This window comes from Oryctolagus cuniculus, chromosome 2, assembly GCF_051225735.1.
Source record: "Oryctolagus cuniculus isolate XC-2025 breed Fujian yellow rabbit chromosome 2, ASM5122573v1, whole genome shotgun sequence".
NCBI lineage: Eukaryota > Metazoa > Chordata > Mammalia > Lagomorpha > Leporidae > Oryctolagus > Oryctolagus cuniculus.
Genome location: NC_142868.1, coordinates 21,715,961 through 21,735,892, shown reverse-complemented (window position 1 = coordinate 21,735,892; position 19,932 = coordinate 21,715,961). Strand labels below are relative to the sequence as shown.

The window sequence follows — 19,932 nt, the reverse complement described above, 5'->3', positions numbered from 1 at the left end:
TCCATTACCTGGAAAGCCTTTTTTAAACACCACCCAAGAGGCTTTGTGGTTGTAGTTAAAACTGGTGATCCTCTAGTCTCTAGGTTCCAAATGGGATAAATGTGTCAAATTTATAGTCTCTTCACCCACACAGTGACTCAGAGTAAGTACAGTCTACAAATCATGTCATCATTGGTCTTTGGTTGATATTATAATTTTATGTGTTCATGCCTGGTGTCATAAATATTTCATGTTTAGGACCAAAATAATGTAGGCAGGACCAAAGTAGTAGATATTTAGCTTATTATGTTTTCAAATTTTATATAATAACTTTATGATATTAATCTGTTTGGCTTATTAGTTAGTTTATAAAAGAGGATTCACCACTCCACAACTAAACTCTTAAGTAAAGGAAATCTAGAGCCCTCTAAAATTATGGTAAAGCTTCAGTGAGCCAGTAATTACCAACATTAAGCTTTCAAATGAAAAAAGAAAGTGTCCTTCTAAATAATTTTTAAAATAAACAATAAAAAATTATATGACATTAAGAAAAATGTGTATTCAGTATCTATAGTGTGCTAGGTACTGGAAATGATAATGAAGACCAAAACACAATCGAATTCACATAGAAGAGACAGTTACAATAGAGTCAAATAGACTATTTGATTATTATAAGGCTGTTAATCAAAAAGGCAAAATATAAGAAATGCTGGTGAGTTTACAGATTAAAGGGAACTCGGCACACACTGTTGGAGGGAAAGTACATTAGTATAGCCATTATGCAGAAGAGTTTGGTGGCCCCTCAGAAATCTGGAAATGGATCTACCACGTGATCCAACTAGCCTACTTCTGGGTATATATCCAAAGGAAAGGAAATCAGCACACTAAAGGGAAATATGTACCGTTACGTGTATTGCAACACTATACACAATAGCCAAGATATGGAATCCATCAAGGTGCTCATTAGTAGATGAATGGATACAGAAAATGTGGTAATAGGGGTCTTCAAAGACCCCAAGGAAAATTCATGCTGTGAAAAATACTTTTGCACAAAAAAATATTTATTTTTAATTCTTCTTTCCACAATCTTTTTGAAGTACACTCGTAATATACACAATGGAATATTATTCAGTTATAAAAAACTGGAATCCTGTCAATTGTAGAAAAATAGAACTAGAAAACATTATGTTAAGTGAAATAAGCCAGACACAGAAAGGCAAATACTATTTGTTCCCACCAAATGTGGAAGCCCAAAAAGTTTATCTCAAGGAAAAAAAGTAGAATAGTGATTATTAGAGGATAGGAATGGTGGGGAGGAGAGGGCTAGAAGGAGGAATAATGGTTATGCAGGAGGAATAAGTCCCAACATTCTACAGTGTAACAGGGTGACTATAGCTAGCAATGCATTCATATTCTTCAGGAACTGGAAAAGAGGAGTTCAATGGCTCTAAACCCAAAGACATTGTAAGAAGATGAAAATGCTAGTTATCCCAGTTTGAACACGTCTCATCATTACACATTGTATACATGTATTGAATGATCATATTGTGTGTCATAAATATATACAATTACAGTCAAAAAATTTTTAAATAGAAGAAACATATTGAACTTCATTCAAACTAATGAAGATTGTATGCGATTCAAAAGATAATATCCAATGCATTGTAAAAACAACCTACTGAATGGAATAAAATATTGGCAATTCAATATCAAGTACAGGACTTTTATATAGACTATATATTAAACTATCACAACTTTATAAAAAGAACTGCATAATCTAATTTTAAAATAAGAAAAGTATCTTAACAGATATTTCTTTAAAGAAGATATACAAGTTGTCAAAAACATATGACAAATGCTCAACATCTCTAAAGAAATACAAATCAGAACCCCAATGAGATACCACTTCACATCCATTAGGATGCTGTATAAAAGACAGATAACAGGAAGTGTTGGCAAGGATGTAGATATCGGAGCCACACATTGCTGGTGGAAATAAACAACGAGGAAGCACTTTGGAAACAGTTTGGCAATTCTTCAAAACTTGTCAAATACAAAGTTGTGATAGATCCAGCAATTCTACTTCGATGTATTTGAGAAATGAAAATGTACAAAAACTTTGTAAATGAAATGTTCACGGGATCATTATTCATCATATCAGAAAGTTCCAAATGTCTATCAACTGCTGGACAGGTGAATAAAATATGGCTTATCTACAGAATTAAAATTTTTTCATATGAAACAGAATGAACTGCTGATATATGCTACAAACATCAATAAACCGAGCAAACATTATGCCAGCTGAAAGAAGCAGTCACAAAAGGCCACGTACTCTGATTCCATTTATTTGAAATGTTCAGAATACAAGAAGTAGAGTAGTGGCTGTCCAGGACTGTGGGGATGAGAGATGCTAGTGGATACAGATATAAAAATATTCTAAAATTGTGGTAATACCCACACAACTCTGAATATATTATAAACCACTGAATTGTACACTCTAAATGTACAGGCTGCAGGGCATGTGACTTATATTCCAACAATGTGGTCTTTAAAAAAGTAAAAATACTGATCCAGTGAGCTCTTTAAAGTATTATAAATAAAATACATGAAAAGCACTAGATGGTTCTTTCAAGATCATATGATACAGCCATGACCTTGCTGTGTGCGTGTGTGTGTGTTGAAGAGCAGAGGGCTGGCCCAGAAGACACACCTGAGTAGAGCACACGCTATTAGCTGAGCGCAGAAGGAAAACAGGCATTTCCTAGATGAAGAGGGGAATATTAACAATTTCCCATCGAAAAGAAAACAGTAGGCCTTACAGCCCTGAGGTGGAAAACAGTATAGCACACTTGAGGAGTGAAGAAAGATCAGGGTGGTTGGTTGTACAAGAGTGCCAGAGAACTGAACAGTGAGGTTAGAGAGGTACACCAAGATATGCACAGTTGTGCAGCCTCTGTGAAGCACTCTGGTCTTTTTGGATTTAATCACACAAGTGACTGGAATAGTGTTTTATAAGACCACTGTGACCTCACTGTGCAGAATGGATTAATGGTGGAAAATTCAGCATTAGGGAAGAGAGATGAGTAAGAAGGCAAATTTATTTTTCAGTTGCAATAAAGAAATGTAACAAAAAAACACAAAAATTAATACCAATAAAACTTTTGTGCCTTTAAGAGAAAACCAATAGAATTTTCCTGCATACAAATAATAAAAATCTCAACAGATAGGACCCCACTACTAATAACTCTTGAGGTAAAAGAATTTTAAAACCCGAGTTTAAAGAGAACAAAGCAATCTGTAATCAATGATTTTATGGAAAACTTCAATTGCTTTGTCTTGCATAAAATCACTCAATAGGATTTTTTTTTTTTTTAGTTCTCATAAATACGAGGTCAGTCTAATCTAAACCATCATTCTAATAATATGAAAGCTTGTGAAAGTTTGGTTAGCTGCTGAGGATCACAAAGACATCTGGAGTCAAACCTACTCACACGTGAGTTAAACAAAGGAAAAAATCATTCACTATTTATTTCAGCACTTCGGAGACTCTCTCAGTGCCTTTTGCTTCTGACAGTTTGATTATGGATCTGAGTGTGGAGTTTGCTGTTTCCCAAGTTTGTAGACTAATGTTTTTCATTTGGGAAGTTTTCAGTTATTATTTCTTCAAATACTTCTCTTTTCTCTCCTCTCCTTTTGGTACTCATACTGATTAATATATTCGTGAGCATGATGGTTTTTTAAATTTCTCTGAGACTCCCTTTTCATTTATCTTCATTCTTTCCTTTTTACTTTTTGGATGGAAAAATTTCCATAAAATATCTGCACTGATTCTTTTCTGCTTTTTTAACTATACTATTGGGCCCCCCCAGGGAATTTTTCATTTCAGTTATTATAGTTTTCAACTCTGGCATTTGTATCTTATATATAAGCTTTTATAATTTCTTTATTAATCTTCCCTATTTGACAATATATGGTTATATTTTTATTTTTTAAAGAATAGCTTCCTCTTCAGTTCTTTGAATATATTTATAATGGCTACTTGTAAGCGTGTATGTGAAGTTCAATATTAAGGCCCTTTTACAGGCATTTGGGGCTTGTGGTTGTTATCATTAGCTTATTTGTTTAGTTAGTTGGTAGGGACACTGGTCCACTTCTCTTGGAATAAGACAGTACTATTTTCTTGGCCATACTCAGCTGAAGTTGCGTGTGGACTGGGAGGAGGTAAAAAAGCGGGTCATGACTCAAGCGTCACAATTGTTTTGACTGAGATTTAGTAGCTTTTTTTGAATAAATGTTTCTTCACTTGCTGACTTGTTGTATAAACTTAGGACAGTTTCCAGAGATCTAAATGTATCTTATTTTTTTAAAAAATAGTTTTCAATAGTTTTTGTCTTCTGCTGGGGAAAGCTCAATGCAGCCACTCATGCCACCATTCTGGAAGTGGTAATTTCCATTCCATATTTCAGAAGTACAATGGCTAGCAGTAAACTAGTATTACTATATAAATGAGCATTACTGCAATTATTGATAAAAAATTTAGAATCCTACAAATGGCACACATTGCTAGACATTAACTACAATAGACTTTTAGAAGATTTTTATATCTTTTAACCATTATTAACAACTAACATTATATTAAAAATATAATTTTTAATCTTTATTTTTCAATACAAATTTTAATTATATATTTGAAATAATAGAAATCTCTTAAATTTGTGTTTAGCTTTATTTCAAATTTTAACTTTATACTTTAGCTCTTGGAATGCATGATAAATTAAAGCTTTATGAGAGATTACTATTTAACTTTACGTTTTCTTTAAATTATATACATACACCAACAATAACATTACCTGACAAAAATTTGCTCATCCAAACAGTTGGGACTGATTTGTATTTAATCATGCAAAAAATGTTCTGTAGAACCTAGATATTTCCTCCATGATGGTTATATTGATATTTACCAAAAGCAAATTACCAATACAAGTATATATGTGTAATCTTTAAAAATACATCTTTCATCTAGGCAAAGCCTATATAAATTACATACTTTCTATTTATAATAATTGATTTTATTTAAGTAGTTCTGAAAAAGATATATGTAGGGATCCAAGAATCCACAATATCAATCTATTAAGTTATGAAAGAGCAACCCTGACACTTCAAAAAGATTCCAAAACATCTGATTACTTGTTCAATATCTTTAATAGAAAGTTTCATAATAATGATTTCTCTAAACATCTTGAGATGGCTTAAATATGAATTCGACATTTAATTTAAGAATCTGTGCTAATAGCTATAATGAAAAACTTACCTGCCAATACCTGGTTGTACCATATATATCTAAAAGGAACAGCCCCAAAACTCTTTGGGGGACTCTTGTTCTCCAACTTAATTGTACAGTCAGAACAAAACTTAGAACATTAATCTGATACAGATGGCTTAGCCTTCAGATGGATTTAGTTAACAATAGAGATATCTTTCAAAGTGTGATTAAGAGAACCTAAAACAAAAACACTCTATATTTTAATTTTTAAACTTACCTGATATAAATAATCTTCAAATACAAAATAATAATCATCATTGCTTGCTGTCAACTTCACATCCTGTAATTAAAAGTGAAGAGTGCTGAAGAGAACCCAGATAAATCTGTCTATAGTATTAAAGTATACATACAATATTTAGAAACACTATTGCAATAAATGTATTACTTGCTGTATGATTATAAACTTCTCAACTAGATTTTGATACCATCATATATTTACTTAACTAATACATGTGACACATTATTTGAGCTCAAGTTCCTTAGAAGTTTTAAATTCCATTAATAAGTCTTAATTATTTATTTCAATTTTATCTCCTTTTAATCCATTTTTGAAAAAGATTTGTTTATTTGAAAGGTAGAGTTATAGAGAGAGAAAAGGAGAGCCAGAGAGGGAGAGCTTTTCTGTCTGCTGGCTCACTCCCCAGATGGCCACAATAGCCAGGGCTGTATCAAGCCAAAGCCAGGAGCGGGGAGCCTCTTCTGGGTCTTCCATGAGGTTGCAGGGGTACAACGACTTGGGCCATTTTCTGCTGCCCTCCCAGGTGGATTCACAGGGAGCTGGATAGGAAAGGGAGCAGCTGGGACTTGAACTGGTACTACATGGGATGCTGGCACTGTAGGCCGCAGCTTAACCTGCTGTACCATAGTGTTGGCCCCTACCTCTTTTTAATATAATATTTAGATATTTTAAAGCTGGAAAAGATGAGCAGATGCAATTACAATATCCTGAAGCAACCATAACAATCTGGCCCCAAATTACTGCCTCAGTCTCATTGTTTAAGTCTACATCCTTGCCATTCCTTCAAAATACCTTCCCTGGACGTGTGTGTGTGTGTGTGTGTGTGTGTGTGTTTTATGCAGTGTCTAAGATGCAGCTTAGGATGCCTGCATTCCATTTTGGAACGCATGGGTTTCAGTCCTGGCTCTACTTCTGATCAAGCCCTCTGCTAATGTAGACCTCGGGAGGCAGCAGGTGATGGTTCAAGTACATGGGTCACTAACACCAACATGGGAGGTCTGGATTGATTTCTGGTCTCCTGGCTTCAGCCTGCTCTGGCTGTTATGAGCATTTGAGGAGTGAATCAGTGGATGGAAGCTCAGTCAGTCTCTTTCCCTCTTTCAAATAAATGAAAATAAATAAATAAATAAAACTTTAAAAATATCTTCTTCCATGCCTTTGTGATTATCCATTTGTGAGACACTGCTCATCACCAGGAGACTAATTACATTGATGTTATGCTTCACAAACTCATCTTTAAAGGATAGTCCATTGCCTGGATATAGTATTAATTCCTTCCTTTAAATAGAGGTCTATTCTCCCTTCCTCATCTGAGATGACTTAAAATGTTTCTGCTCTTTCTATGGGACTTCAGACTCTTTGAGACCCAATGTCTTAACTATTTTTTGTCCACTTGTCACAAGCACAGTATCTGGCACCTGATAAGGATGCAACACATGTTTGATGAATGAATGAACAATGAAAAATATAAATGAAAGAAATTATTCCTGCCATTATGCAATGTGTCACTCTACTGGTACCTCTTCCCAGTACAAACAAATGAGCTGAAGTCCAGAAAACCAAACCAGAACCACTGCATTTCCCCCAGGATGTCAGAACAGTTTTGTGGGAGGAGTGTGTGCAGCAGCTATGGAGAATGAGTTACGGATGACTCTGGAAGTAATGACTGTAATGACCATGTGCCAAGTCTGGAAAAAAATCAAAGCCACCGACGAAAGGGAGAGAAAGGAGCCAGTCTCCTAAGTGAGACCACAACATGGGCAAGGACAGAGATGAGGTGCACTCCCTATAGGTGATACTGCTTAAGGGAGGTAAAGACTGATTCTTGGGGCCAAAAGCATTTTACAAATATTACAGTGGTATTGTGAAAGTTGTTAGAATAGTAATGGAGTCACTTGTATCAAATCCAACTAATTAAATACACAAAGTTGTAAAGTTCGGAAGGAGGATAGTTCATGTACCTATGTCTGATAACAAAACATTTCCCAAGAGACTGCCAGAATCGCAGCCTTGTAAGAAGGCCACCAAAATCTCACACCACCTGCCCCCAACGAAAACAAACTTCAGTGAAGACATCTGCCCAGCAACTGCCTGTCCAACTGGGGGTTTTATGCTTCCTGTGTTGTTGACCCTTTTAGTCATGGACCATAATTTCCAAACGACCCTCCTCATTTTACCTTAAAAGCCCTTGCTTTTCCTTTCCTCCCTGAAATGCCCATGGTTTTCTATAGCATGCACAGTCCACATTCTCAAACGCCCCATTCATTCCCAATTAATTTCTTTACCTTCAGAGACTGTCTCTCTGTTGTTAACTTAGGCTGACAGTAAGTGAATCTCCAAAGCTAATCCTTATCCAATAAAATCTTATTCTTTGGTATTTAACATTTCTTATTAAAGAGAAATTATTTTTTTTCTTATCAGTAGTGTGATAACAAAGTTTGAGACTGCCATAAATAGTAAATGGTGCAAAACTGTAGAAGGTATGGACACAGGCAAGGTGTGGAAAAAAAACCCAGTTCAGTTAGTATCATTTCATAATGTTCTGTATTTAGTATCACCTTGTTCCATTCATTCCTTTAGGTACTAAAGTAATTCTACTCTGCTTTCAATTAAGTTTAAAACAAGTTGGGGGTGAGTGTTTGGTGAAGCAGTAAAGATGTACTTGGGAGCAGGGGGTTGGCGTTGTGGCTAGCAGAAAAAGAGCTGCCTGCTATCCCATACAGGTGCTGGTCAAGTTCCAGCTGCTCCACTTCCAATCCAGTTTGCTGCTAATGTGCCTGAGGAAAGCAGAAGAAAACGGTACAAGTATTTGAACTGCTGCCACCCACATGGGAGACACGGATGAAGCTCTTGGCTTTAGCCTGGCACCGCACTGGCTGTTGAGGCCATCTGGGGAGTAAACTAGCAGATGGAAGTTCTCTGTCTCTCTCCCTCTCTCTAACTCTGACTTTCAAAATAAATACATAAATCTTAAACATAAAGATCTTGGGCCACCAGCATCTGATATCCTATATCAGAGTTCCTGGCTTTGAGTCCCAGATTCCACCTTCCTGCTAATGCTCACCCTGGTGACGGTTCAAACACTTGGATTCCTGGGAGCCTGGGTTGAATATCTGGTTCCTGGCTTCAGCTTAGTCCTCTGGCTATTGTGAGCATTTGGAAAGAGAATCAGGGGATGGGAGATAATAATCTCTCTCTCAAATAAAATAAAATAATTAAGATTTACATTAAACAAGTCTTTGCCATAGGAATAACAAATCTTTAAATAATTTTTAATTTTATTTATTTTAAAATATTTTATTTGTTTGAAAGGCAGAGTAATAGATATATAGAGAGAGAGTGAGAGAGAGAGAGAAAGAGAGAGAGAGATCTTCCATCTGCTGAAATGTTTCTAACAACCAAGTCTGGGCCAGACCAAAGCCAGAAGCCAGGAACTCCATCCTGATCTCTCATATGGGTGTCAGGGGCCCAAGTACTAGAGCCATCTGCTGCTGTCTCCCCATGCACATTAACAGAAAGGTGGATCAGAAGTGGAATAGCAGGACTTGAACTTAAACTCTGATATGGGATGCTGGAATCACAAGGGGCAGCTGAACCCTCTGCACCACATTGCCAGCCCACTAAATAACTGTTTTAAATGCTCAATCCACTAAGGGCTGATTTTAGTAATGTCTGAGTTAAACCAACAAGATCAGCAGAGCCCAACTGACACAAGTCAAAATCAGCCCAATGCAGATATCTTCCTGAAAACACCGATGTTGTGGATGGTCAGGACTGATGCTCCCAAAACTTACATTCACTTCTTTAGACATAAACTGTTTCCTTCTTTCTCACAACAGATTTTTGTTACTGACTTGAACTCAAATGCATGTTGCCAAAAAGGAGAACTCATGATTTTCTGGGATTTTTCCCACTGTGAGTCTCCTCTTACTTGAATATAAAAAGGTTAAATGTCTTGCAGGCCTCAAGATCCCTGATGCTGTTGTTAAAATAATCCAACCATTTGACCTCAAGGTTAATAGCAGTACTTTCAAACCAAATCTAGTGTAAAACCTCTGTGAGATTCAAGACTTCTCATCTTCCACAGCCTCCTGGTTTCAGATTACTGAATAGTGTAATGGCTAAGAGTAGAATTGGAAAATCAAATTACCTAGTCGAAAATGTGGTGTCACCATTTAATATGTGAATCTAAACACATTTTAAATCTTTCTTTACCTTTAAGAAAATAATAGTAATTTCTTATTTTCTAATACCACTTGTTGCTATGAGGCTGGTAAGTAGGGGAAGGATGTCAGGATAACACGGAAATTATGTTGGTTCAGATGCAATCTTTCTTTAGACAAAAGGAGCCAGAGCAGCAAGATCAGAATTATAACCTGTGACCGGGAAAGCAGCTCTCGGCTCACCTGCTGCACAAGCGTGAGCCTTCGTGACTGCACTGCACCATGTGACAAACGCACCCTTGCACTGGGGCTCCCTCTCTCCCGAGGCACATCCTTAGCCTGGCACATTCCTCAGTGCGGCGCTTCTTGTGCCCACCTTACCCACGGCGCCAGCGGGCCAGAGCATGGCTTCTGTTTGCATTTCTCTTTCACTCTTTTGGTACATTTTCAATCACTGCCATGGGAGGAGCCAGCCTGAGTGGTCCAAGTTTCTCACAAGCTGCCAACCATTATTACTAGTCTTTCCGTAAGCACTCTGGTTGCAAGTGTTTTGCTCAACCCTATTTTTCCCAGAAGTTTTGTTATTTATTTATAATTTATTTGAAAGGCAGAGAGAGTGACAGAAGACAACGGAAGCTCCAATCTATTGTTTTACTGCTTTGCAAAATGCCTGCAACAGCCAGGGCTACGACAGCAGCTGGGAGCAGGGAACTCAATCTAGGTGTCCCATATGGAGAGCAGGGACTCAACCAACTGAGCAATCCATCTGATGCTTCTCAGGATGTACATTAGCTGGAAGCGGAAACCGGGAGTGGAGCTGGGATTCAAATGTAAGTATTCTGTGTCCTACCTGCGAGGCCAAACTCCTACTCCTAGCTCTGTTATTTCTAATGCATAATCTTGCAGAATGGGTGTCCTTCCCACCCTCCAAGAAAAGAACTGCATTTTATCATTTATAGCCTACATGCTGGTATCTATGACACTTCAGGTAGTTTCAAGATTAAATGATAATCTGTATAAAGGGTTTGGAAGACCATACAGCAAACAGTAAGCAGCAGCTAAATGTTAGAAGTTGTTACTATTATCCTTGACCATACTCTATCCAATGTTTTAAGTCCCAAATATGAAATCTCTCCCCTATTTGTGTACCTGTAATAATATGTCTTTTGCTATCTTTCAAATTCTACATGTAAAATCCAAGTCTTTTGGTTAGCCTAATTATTATTATAAAATTAGTCATGCTTAATACACCTACAACTCAACTCTCAATTATCAGACCCCTGGAGCAAAAACTCAATGTTTCCCTTCATAAAGCTTGGGATGTACTTGGCCATAAATGTAGAAATTTAAAATGACTTAAATATAAAGAGAATAAACAAGTAAGCCCTAAAGAGTCAAGAGATAATTACGATTTTATAGTCTAATTTTTTTTTCAGTTTTTTTTTATTTGACTTTTTGTGGAAAACTTGGATTTGCATAGAAATGTGCATTCTCTTAATCAAAATATGGAAGGGCCAGGGAAGAATTATGAGGACAGCAACAGAGGGAAAGAAGATACACTGAAGGCAAACTGCAAGTTTTGAAAGCCAGCCTCAACTTTACATGTGTAATCATCACTTAAAATGTTTTATTTTCATCAATTTGTTTAATTGTATTAAGTATTTAGTATAAGCCCTACATATCGAAGAGTCTCAATTTTAGTGATATTAATGAGATAGAAAAAATTATGCATACTTTTACTTACTTTGTAAGTTAAACGGTCCACCAAAAGGTCATATTGTATCACATTGGTTTTTAGCTGTTCATAGTACAATATATCCTAAATTTAAAAATAAAAAAATTAAAAGTCAACCACACTTATAAATTCAGCCTCAAACTTTAACAAGTAATAGTCATTAACAATATTATAATTACTAATAAGGTAGAACTTCTGTTTTATTTTTTTACAACTGTATTCTCCTATGCCTGACAATAGGAGATATTCAGTATACCTAATTTCCATTGCTTAGGATAATGCTGGAGAGTATTCAATGACTATTTTGTAAATGGATGAGCTATAATTTAACCATAATAGCAAAAACAATATTTTTTAGTTACTAAGTATAAGGCACAGTTTTACACACCATATGAGTTAACTCATTTAAACCCATACTAACAAAGTTAAATAATTATTGTTCCTAATGTCCTATTTACATTTGAGAACTTCAGGTCCAGAGAGAAGAGTAACTTGATGTCCAAGGCCACAAAGCTAGTAAGATTTGACTCCAGAGAATCTGACCCCAGATCCTATTCAAAAACTCAGAAAGACTGCTCTATACTGCAGAAATTTAAGCATGATAAATCACTCCTGGTAATGTTAAGAGCAATCATATGACATTCACAAGAAATCAGCATTTTTATAATAGAATATGATCCCATAATACTATAGAATTTGGTTAAGTCTATATGATGATGAGATTAAGATGTTTAATTTAATATGAAAGAATAAAAAATGCAAGGAAGAGAGGGAAAATGGAAAGGAAAGGTCAAGGAAGGTGGAAGAAATGGGGCGGAAAGATGAGGGGAAAGAGAAAGAAGGGCCTGAGACTGTCACCAAGTTAAGCATCAGGTTGACAGTTGGTCAGGGCATTAGGTCAACAGGGCAGCAGCTGTGCTCAGGAGAAATGGAAATATTATCTTATGAATGTAGCCAACCCCTATATTCCCAGATCGCTGCATTCAGCTCTCAGGCACTTGAGCCCTGGTTTCAGTCAGATCCAAAGCTTCATGACTCCGTAGTACACACACATCTGCATGACTTTTCTCAAAGACATTACCTCAAACAATTATGAATCATGGGACAGGAAGGAATATTTATTGCAAGTATATGTTGGTCAGATGATATCTGACCCTGTGTTTTCTGGTTTCTTAAGCTAACAATATGTTTAATACACAGTTCTCTGATTTGAGCCAAAGTGCTCACTGCCTAAAGATAATCTGGATATTTATTATTTTTAACCATTTTAATTTCAATAAAAAGCTTTACTTTGTTCTCATTCTTGGTGTTTTTTAATCCAAACAAAAGTATTTTATTCTTTTATTTAACTTCCAATGTATCTACTGAATCCGTCTCTTTTAGCTGGAGTACATAGTTCTTAAACACAGATAATTCACGGAATTGAAATGCCAAATTCTTGCTAATTGATAAAGGTTTACCTTTTTTAAAAAAAATAAAGTTTTAATTACCATTAAAATTATTACAAAAGTTTTAATTACCATTAAAACAAATAAATTCATCCAAAATTATTTTCTTCTTCCATTCCACCTTCCTTAAGTAACTAATATCATTTGTACTGTTCTGTGATATTTATAATTTGTACTTTCTATATCTTTCGCCACGCTTTTACAATGTATACATAATCATAGTTAAAAGTTTTGATGATTATTTTTTGACATGAAATGATATCATACTACACTCATTATTCAGTCTCTCTAATCTGATGATATAAGCATACCATCTTATGCCTCCTTGTCTAACTCTTTGTAACAGCTATATATACTTTAATACTTTGTAAGCTGTATCAAATATATACCACAGTTTATTTAATAATTCTGCTAAAGATTGATAATCAAGCTGTTTGTTGCTATAAATAATACTCAATAAATATCTTTTTGTATTATGATTTTATATGGATGGGACAAATTAGCAAAGGTAGGCTTATAGGCTAAACTACAGATTGCCTATTTTCAAAAAAAAAATTGATTCAAACTGCCACCAACAACAGAAAACATTTTGCCTAGATCCTCACCTCTAACTTTCTAAAATATAGGAAATGGTATTTCACTGTGTTAATCTGCACTCACCCAACTAATAATAAGTTTGAAGATCCTTTCCTATGACTCCTGATCATATGATTTCCACTTCTGCCATTTGCCTTCCATGACATTTGTCTATCTTTCTACTAGATTATTTCTCTGAATAATTTGTTGGATTCCTTGATTACAAGGATTGTCACTCATATTGCAAATACATTGTCTTAAAACATGATGTTAGTTGATTTTTGTTCATGTTGTACATTAATAAATCTTTAAAAGTTCTTTATGAAATGTTCCTTCTATACCCAATTTGCTTAGAGTTTTCATTATGAAAGGGTGTTGTATTTTATCAAATGCTTTCTCTGCATCTATTGAGATAATCATATGGTTTTTCTTCTGCAGTTTGTTAATGTGGTATATCACATTGATTGATTTGCGAACGCTGCAGCATCCCTGCATACCAGGGATAAATCCCACTTGGTCTGGGTGGATGATCTTTCTGATGTGTTGTGGAGTTCTATTGGCCAGAATTTTATTGAGGATTTTTGCATCTATGTTCATCAGGGAAATTGGTCTGTAATTCTCTTTCTCTGCTGCATCTTTTCCAGGTTTAGGAATTAAGGTGATGCTGGCTTCATAGAAAGAATTTGGGAGGATTCCCTCTTTTTCAATTGTTTTGAATAGTTTGAGAAGAATTGGAGTTAGTTCTTCTTTAAATGTCTGGTAGAATTCAGCAGTGAATCCATCCGGTCCTGGGCTTTTCTTTGTTGGGAGGCCCTATATTACTGATTCAATTTCTGACTTGGTTAAGGGTCTGTTTAGGTATTCTATGTCTTCATAGTTCAATTTAGGTAGGTTGTATGTGTCCAGGAATCTATCCATTTCTGATAGGTTTCTCTGTTTGCTGCAATACAACTCTTTGTAGTAATTTCTGATGACTCTTTTTATTTCTTTTTTTTATTTTTATTTTTTATTTTTTTATTTTTTGACAGGCAGAGTGGACAGTGAGAGAGAGACAGAGAGAAAGGTCTTCCTTTGCCGTTGGTTCACCCTCCAATGGCCACCGCGGCTGGCGCACTGTGGCCAGCGCACCGTGCTGATCCGAAGGCAGGAGCCAGGTACTTATCCTGGTCTCCCATGGGGTGCAGGGCCCAAGCACTTGGGCCATCCTCCACTGCACTCCTGGGCCACAGCAGAGAGCTGGCCTGGAAGAGGGGCAACCGGGACAGAATCCGGCGCCCCGACTGGGACTAGAACCCGGTGTGCTGGTGCCGTATGGCGGAGGATTAGCCTAGTGAGCCACTGCGCTGGCCTCTTTTTATTTCTGTGGTGTCTGTTGTTACATCCCCATTTTCATCTCTAATTTTATTGATTTAGGTCTTCTCTCTCCTTTTTTTGGTTAGTTGGGTCAATGGTCTGTCAACTTCATTTTTTCTAAAAACCAGCTCTTTGTTTTGGTGTTCTTTTGTAATGTTTTTTTTTGATTCAATTCTGTTGATTTCTTCTCTGATTTTAATTATTTCTCTTCTCCTACTAGCTTTGGGTCTGGTTTGCTGCAGTTTTTCTAGATCCTTGAGATGTACTGATAGCTCATTTATTTGGTGCCTTTTCTAATTTCTTGATGTAGGCACCTATTGCTATAAACTTTACTCTTAACACTGTTTTTACCGTATCCCTTAAGTTTTGATATGTTGTGTTGCTATCTTCATTTGCTTCCAGAAAGTTTTTGATTTCTCTTTTGATTTCTTCTATGACCCACTGTTCATTCAGGAGCATGTTGTTCAGTCTCCATGTGTTTGCATATGCTCTAGGGATTCCTGAGTTGCTGATTTCCAGCTTCATTCCATTGTGGTCTGAGACGATGCATGGTATGATTTCGATTCTTTTCAATTTGCTGAGACTTGCTTTATGGCCTAGTGTAAGGTCAATCCTAGAGAAAGTTCCATGTACTGTTGAGAAGAATGTGTATTCAAGTGTAGGATGAAAAGTTCTGTAGATATCTGTTACATCCATTTGGTCTATAGTGTCTATTAAATCTGCTGTTTCTTTGTTGATTTTCTGTCTGGTTCATCTACCCATTGCTGAAAGTGGAGTATTGAAGTCCTCCAATACTACTGTATTGGAGTCTAAGTCTCCCTTTAAATTCCTTAACATATCTTTTAAATAGCCCAGTGCCCTGTAATTAGGTGCATATTCATTTATTATAGTTATATGTTCCTGCTGAATTGGTCCCTTAATCATTATATAGTGCCCCTCTTTGTCTCTTTTAACAGTTTTTGTGTTAAAGTCTATTATGTCTGATATTAAGAGGGCTACTCTAGCTCTTTTTTTTGTTTTCTGTTGGCATGGAATATCTTTTTCCATCCTTTCACTTTCAGTCTGCATGCACCTTTGTTGGAAAGATGTGTTTCTTGTAAGCAGCAAATAGATGGGTTTTGTTTTTTTAATCCATTCAGCCAGTCTGTGTCATTTAACTGGAGTGTTGGGGCCATTTACATTCAATGTGACTGTTGACAAGTAGTGACTTTGCTCTGCCATTTTTCCAAAGATATTTCTAAAATATACTTTGAACTTCCTGTGACCTTTTACTGAGAGATTTTCTCCTTTACCTTCTTTCATATTGATGACCATGTTTCTATGTTTCTGTGTGTTACACATCCTTTTTTTTTTTTTTTTATTTGACAGGCAGAATTAGACAGTGAGAAAGACAGAAGAGAAAGGTCTTCATTTTCCGTTGGTTCACCCATCAAATGGCCGTTATGGCCAGAGCGCTGCGCTGATCTGAAGCCAGGAGCCAGGTGCTTCCTCCTGGTCTCCCATGCAGGTGCAGGGGCCCAAGCACTTGGGCCATCCTCCACTGCCTTCCCGGGCCACAGCAGAGAGCTGGACTGGAAGAGGAGCAACCAGGACTAGAACCTGCCACCCATATGGCATGCCGGCACCGCAGGCGGAAGATTAACCAAGTGAGCCATGGCACCGGGCCATGTAACACATCTTTAAGCATCTTTTGCAGGGTTGGACGAGTGGTGACAAATTCTTTCAATTTCTGTTTGCTATGAAAGGTCTTTATTTCACCTTCATTCACAAATGAGAGCTTTGCAGGATATAATATTCTGGGATGACAGTTTTTTTTCTCTCAGTGTTCATGCTATATCTCGCCATTCTCTCCTAGCCTGTAGGGTTTCTGATGAGAAGTCTGCTGTGAGTCTAACTGGAGATCCTCTGAGAGTAATCTGGAATTTCTCTCTTGCACATTTTAGAATCTTTTCTTTATGTTTCACTGTGGTGAATTTGATTACAATATGCCGTGGCGAGGATATTTTCTGGTCAAGTCTATTGGGGGTTCTGTGTGCTTCCTGTACTTGGAGGTCTCTTTCTTTCTCCAAACTCAGGAAGTTTTATGCTAGTATCTCATTAAAAAAAAGGCCTTCTAATCCTTTCTCTCTCTTCATGCCTTCAGGAACTCCCAGAACCCAAATGTTGGATTTTTAATAATATTCTATAGATTCCCAATAATATTTTTTAGATTTCTAGTTTCTTCTTCTTGTCGTTGGTTTGACTGTATACTTTCCTCTGCTCTTTCTTCTAAGTTCGATATTCTCTCTTTTGCCTCACTGATTCTGTTTTTAAGGCTCTCAACTACATTTTTTATTTGTTCTATTGAATTCTCCATTTCATTCTGATTTCAAAATCTCCATTTCATGTTCTATTGAATTCTTCAATTCATTTTGATTCCTCCTTAAGATTTCATTTTCACGAGAGAGATTTTCTATCATGTCCTGCATGGATTTCAGTAGTTCATGCATTTGTTTTTGATTACTTCTAAATATTCTTATCATCAATTTTTGAGTTTCATTTCTTGCATTTTTTCTATCTCATTGTCTTCATAATGTTATATTGAAGTGTCATGTTCTTAGAGGACATCATGTTGTCTTCCTTATTCTTGTTTCTTGGATTTTTGCATTTGTTGTTCAGCATTTGTGGAGATACCCATGGTTTCTTCTTTTTTTTTCTGCTTTGTCAGCTTTTATTGTTGTACTATGACTCTGTAGATAAGTGGACTGCCTACTTTCAGTGAATCTCTAGAGGCTTGTGGTGGGTGTGGCCAGAGAGCTCTGTTCAGTTCTTCAGGGTCAAGGGTGTGCCTAAGGTTTGTTGTGGTAAATCTTCTCTCTCCTTTTTTTAATCAGAAGGGAAGTAATTCTGCTCAGCTGAGCTTTTCTCCTCAATGGTGATTAGTTCTTGAGAGCTAGTCCCAGTGGGTATAATATTCGTCTGCTCTGTCCCAAGGACCACACAAAAAATCTGTGCAGTCCTTACTGTAAGTTCCGATTCCCCAGCACTGTCTCTCCAGGTAGCCAGGACCACCCAAGCTTGTGGGGTCTCACAACAAGACTACTCAAAGTCTCAGCCACATCATGAGTTCTCCCACACACCCTCAGTTTTGTTTTGTTTTGTTTTGTTTTGTTTTGTTTTCACAGTCCGGGTTCAGAAGCTTCACACAGTCACAAGTTCCCAGTCTCCTGTTATTTCTCCCCACCAGAGTCAGGAGTCTCCACTCAGCTGATTGCTGGGGGCAGACAGGAGCTGGTGCAGCTGCTACGCATGTCCAAAATGGTGCCTGCTCTATCAGTTTGTATACCTTTTTGAGGTGATCAAAGACAGAGAAACATGTCTGTACTGTCTCTTTTATTTTTTCTCTCCTCTAGTTAGGCTGGTGCACTTTTCCTCTATGGGGCTACAAGCCTCGTTCCCTCTAGGCTCTTCCTGCCACTTTTTTGCCAGTGTCTCAGCCTCTGCAGTCTCGTCTCACCTCACTTTCTAGTGCTGGTGCATAGGATCTCAGCTGTTGGCATCCTGAGCCGTGGGCACCCACACCCTCCACATAGGTCCACCATGTCCCTCTAACTTAGGAAAAGTTTCCTCTGCTGTTTTTTCCTTAACTCTTCCCTGAGACTACACTATCTTCACTTTTATTATATATCTATTATTATATCTTCTCTTAGACTAGGTCAATAAGCTCCCTCCCTATTCTGCCATTTTCTGAGTTAGGTCTTCTTATACATGCATTAAATTTATAAAAGAACATGCTGTAGGAAAATAAATAAATAAAATAAAAATCCTTCATGACTATTGGTTTAGACAATGGCTCTCTAACACATGTTTATAAAAATATTTCTCTAATTTTTTTCTCAAATTATTGAATTTTTTTCATTTAAATATTTACAATTCATCTGGAATTTATTCTTGCATCTGGTTATCAAAACTTTGCCTGTTTTCTTTCAGAAGAATGTTCAATTATCAGCATCATGTATTAAATAAACCATGCATTCCCAATTGAAATAAAATGCTAGACTTGGATCTACATATGAACACACAATTCCTTTTTTTCATAACTGGCTTAGCTATTTTAGATATTTAATATACATATAAACATTAAGATAATTTCATCCAGTTAAAAATAAAAGGGATTCTATTAAATATTTGGGGAAAACTGATAAGTTTTATGATATCAAGGCTTCCTACCCAAGAATATGATGCAGATATTAGCTGCACAACTTAACAAGCTTTCTGGACTTCAGTAAAATGAAGATAATAATAGTACCTTCTTTGTAAGACTGATGAAAGAAATGAAGAATTAATACATGCAGCATGTTCAGAACAGTGGCTGGCTTAGGGTAAGTGGTATATAAGGATTAGATATTATTTTTCTATGTCCTTTATAATCAAAATCATCCAAATAAGATGACTGTGTTTCTTCTTTCCCAAACCATAATACAACGTATTTTATAGTATTAGCTGGAACCTCAAAATTATGCTAAACAATAGTAGTGATAGCATCACTGCTGTACCCCACATTCTAATTACAAGAGCTTCAGCATTTCTGTTCACATTGTACTTATTGTTAGATTTGGAAAATAGTATATTTTAGTAGTTCCAATTAATTTAAAGATTTGATTAGAGATGGCTGCTGAATATTATAAACATCATTTGACACGACTGACATATTTTCCCTTTAGTATGCTGGTGTGTGTGATGGTGTGTGTGTAGCTGTGACACCCTTCACTCATGTACTGTCAGTGTTGATCCAGCTGATCCAAGTGGGCGAGGCAAGTGTCCCTCTTGCTTCTGTGGTGCTCTTGGCTACATGCTTGGCAAAGAAGACAACCTTCCTTGTTGGATGAGTACAACTCCTGAATTAAGGATTATTACTGATATATTTTTATTAGACAATTTCACATTTATTCATGGAGTTTTACATCTCCTATAAAAAGCAAAGAGAAATAATGTAGGACCTGCAGATATCTAAAAAAAATACTGCTTTAGAATACTTTTAGGGGTTTGAATTTATTAATATGTATTTATCTTGGTTTTTCTACAGGCTTTGTTTTTACATTTGTACTGATGTAAAAAACTGAGTTCAAATCCATTAA

The 19,932-nt window shown here is 36.5% G+C and overlaps 1 protein-coding gene across 8 annotated transcripts in view; it reads right to left on the bottom strand.

The window, feature by feature from the left end:
* The window catches only part of TBC1D19 (TBC1 domain family member 19), a 177,439-nt gene that overhangs the window by 66,378 nt on the left and 91,129 nt on the right, over positions 1-19,932 (bottom strand). For all 8 annotated transcript variants that reach the window (XR_016229836.1, XR_016229834.1, XR_016229835.1 and 5 more), the window contains 2 exons: positions 11,448-11,522; positions 5,520-5,582 (listed from right to left, as the gene is read on the bottom strand). Coding sequence is in view for 5 of the 8 variants with exons in the window: in XM_051842268.3 (XP_051698228.1) it covers positions 5,520-5,582; positions 11,448-11,522 (138 nt within the window). In the remaining 3 variants the exon portion in view is untranslated. The remainder of the gene's footprint in view (positions 1-5,519; positions 5,583-11,447; positions 11,523-19,932) is intronic.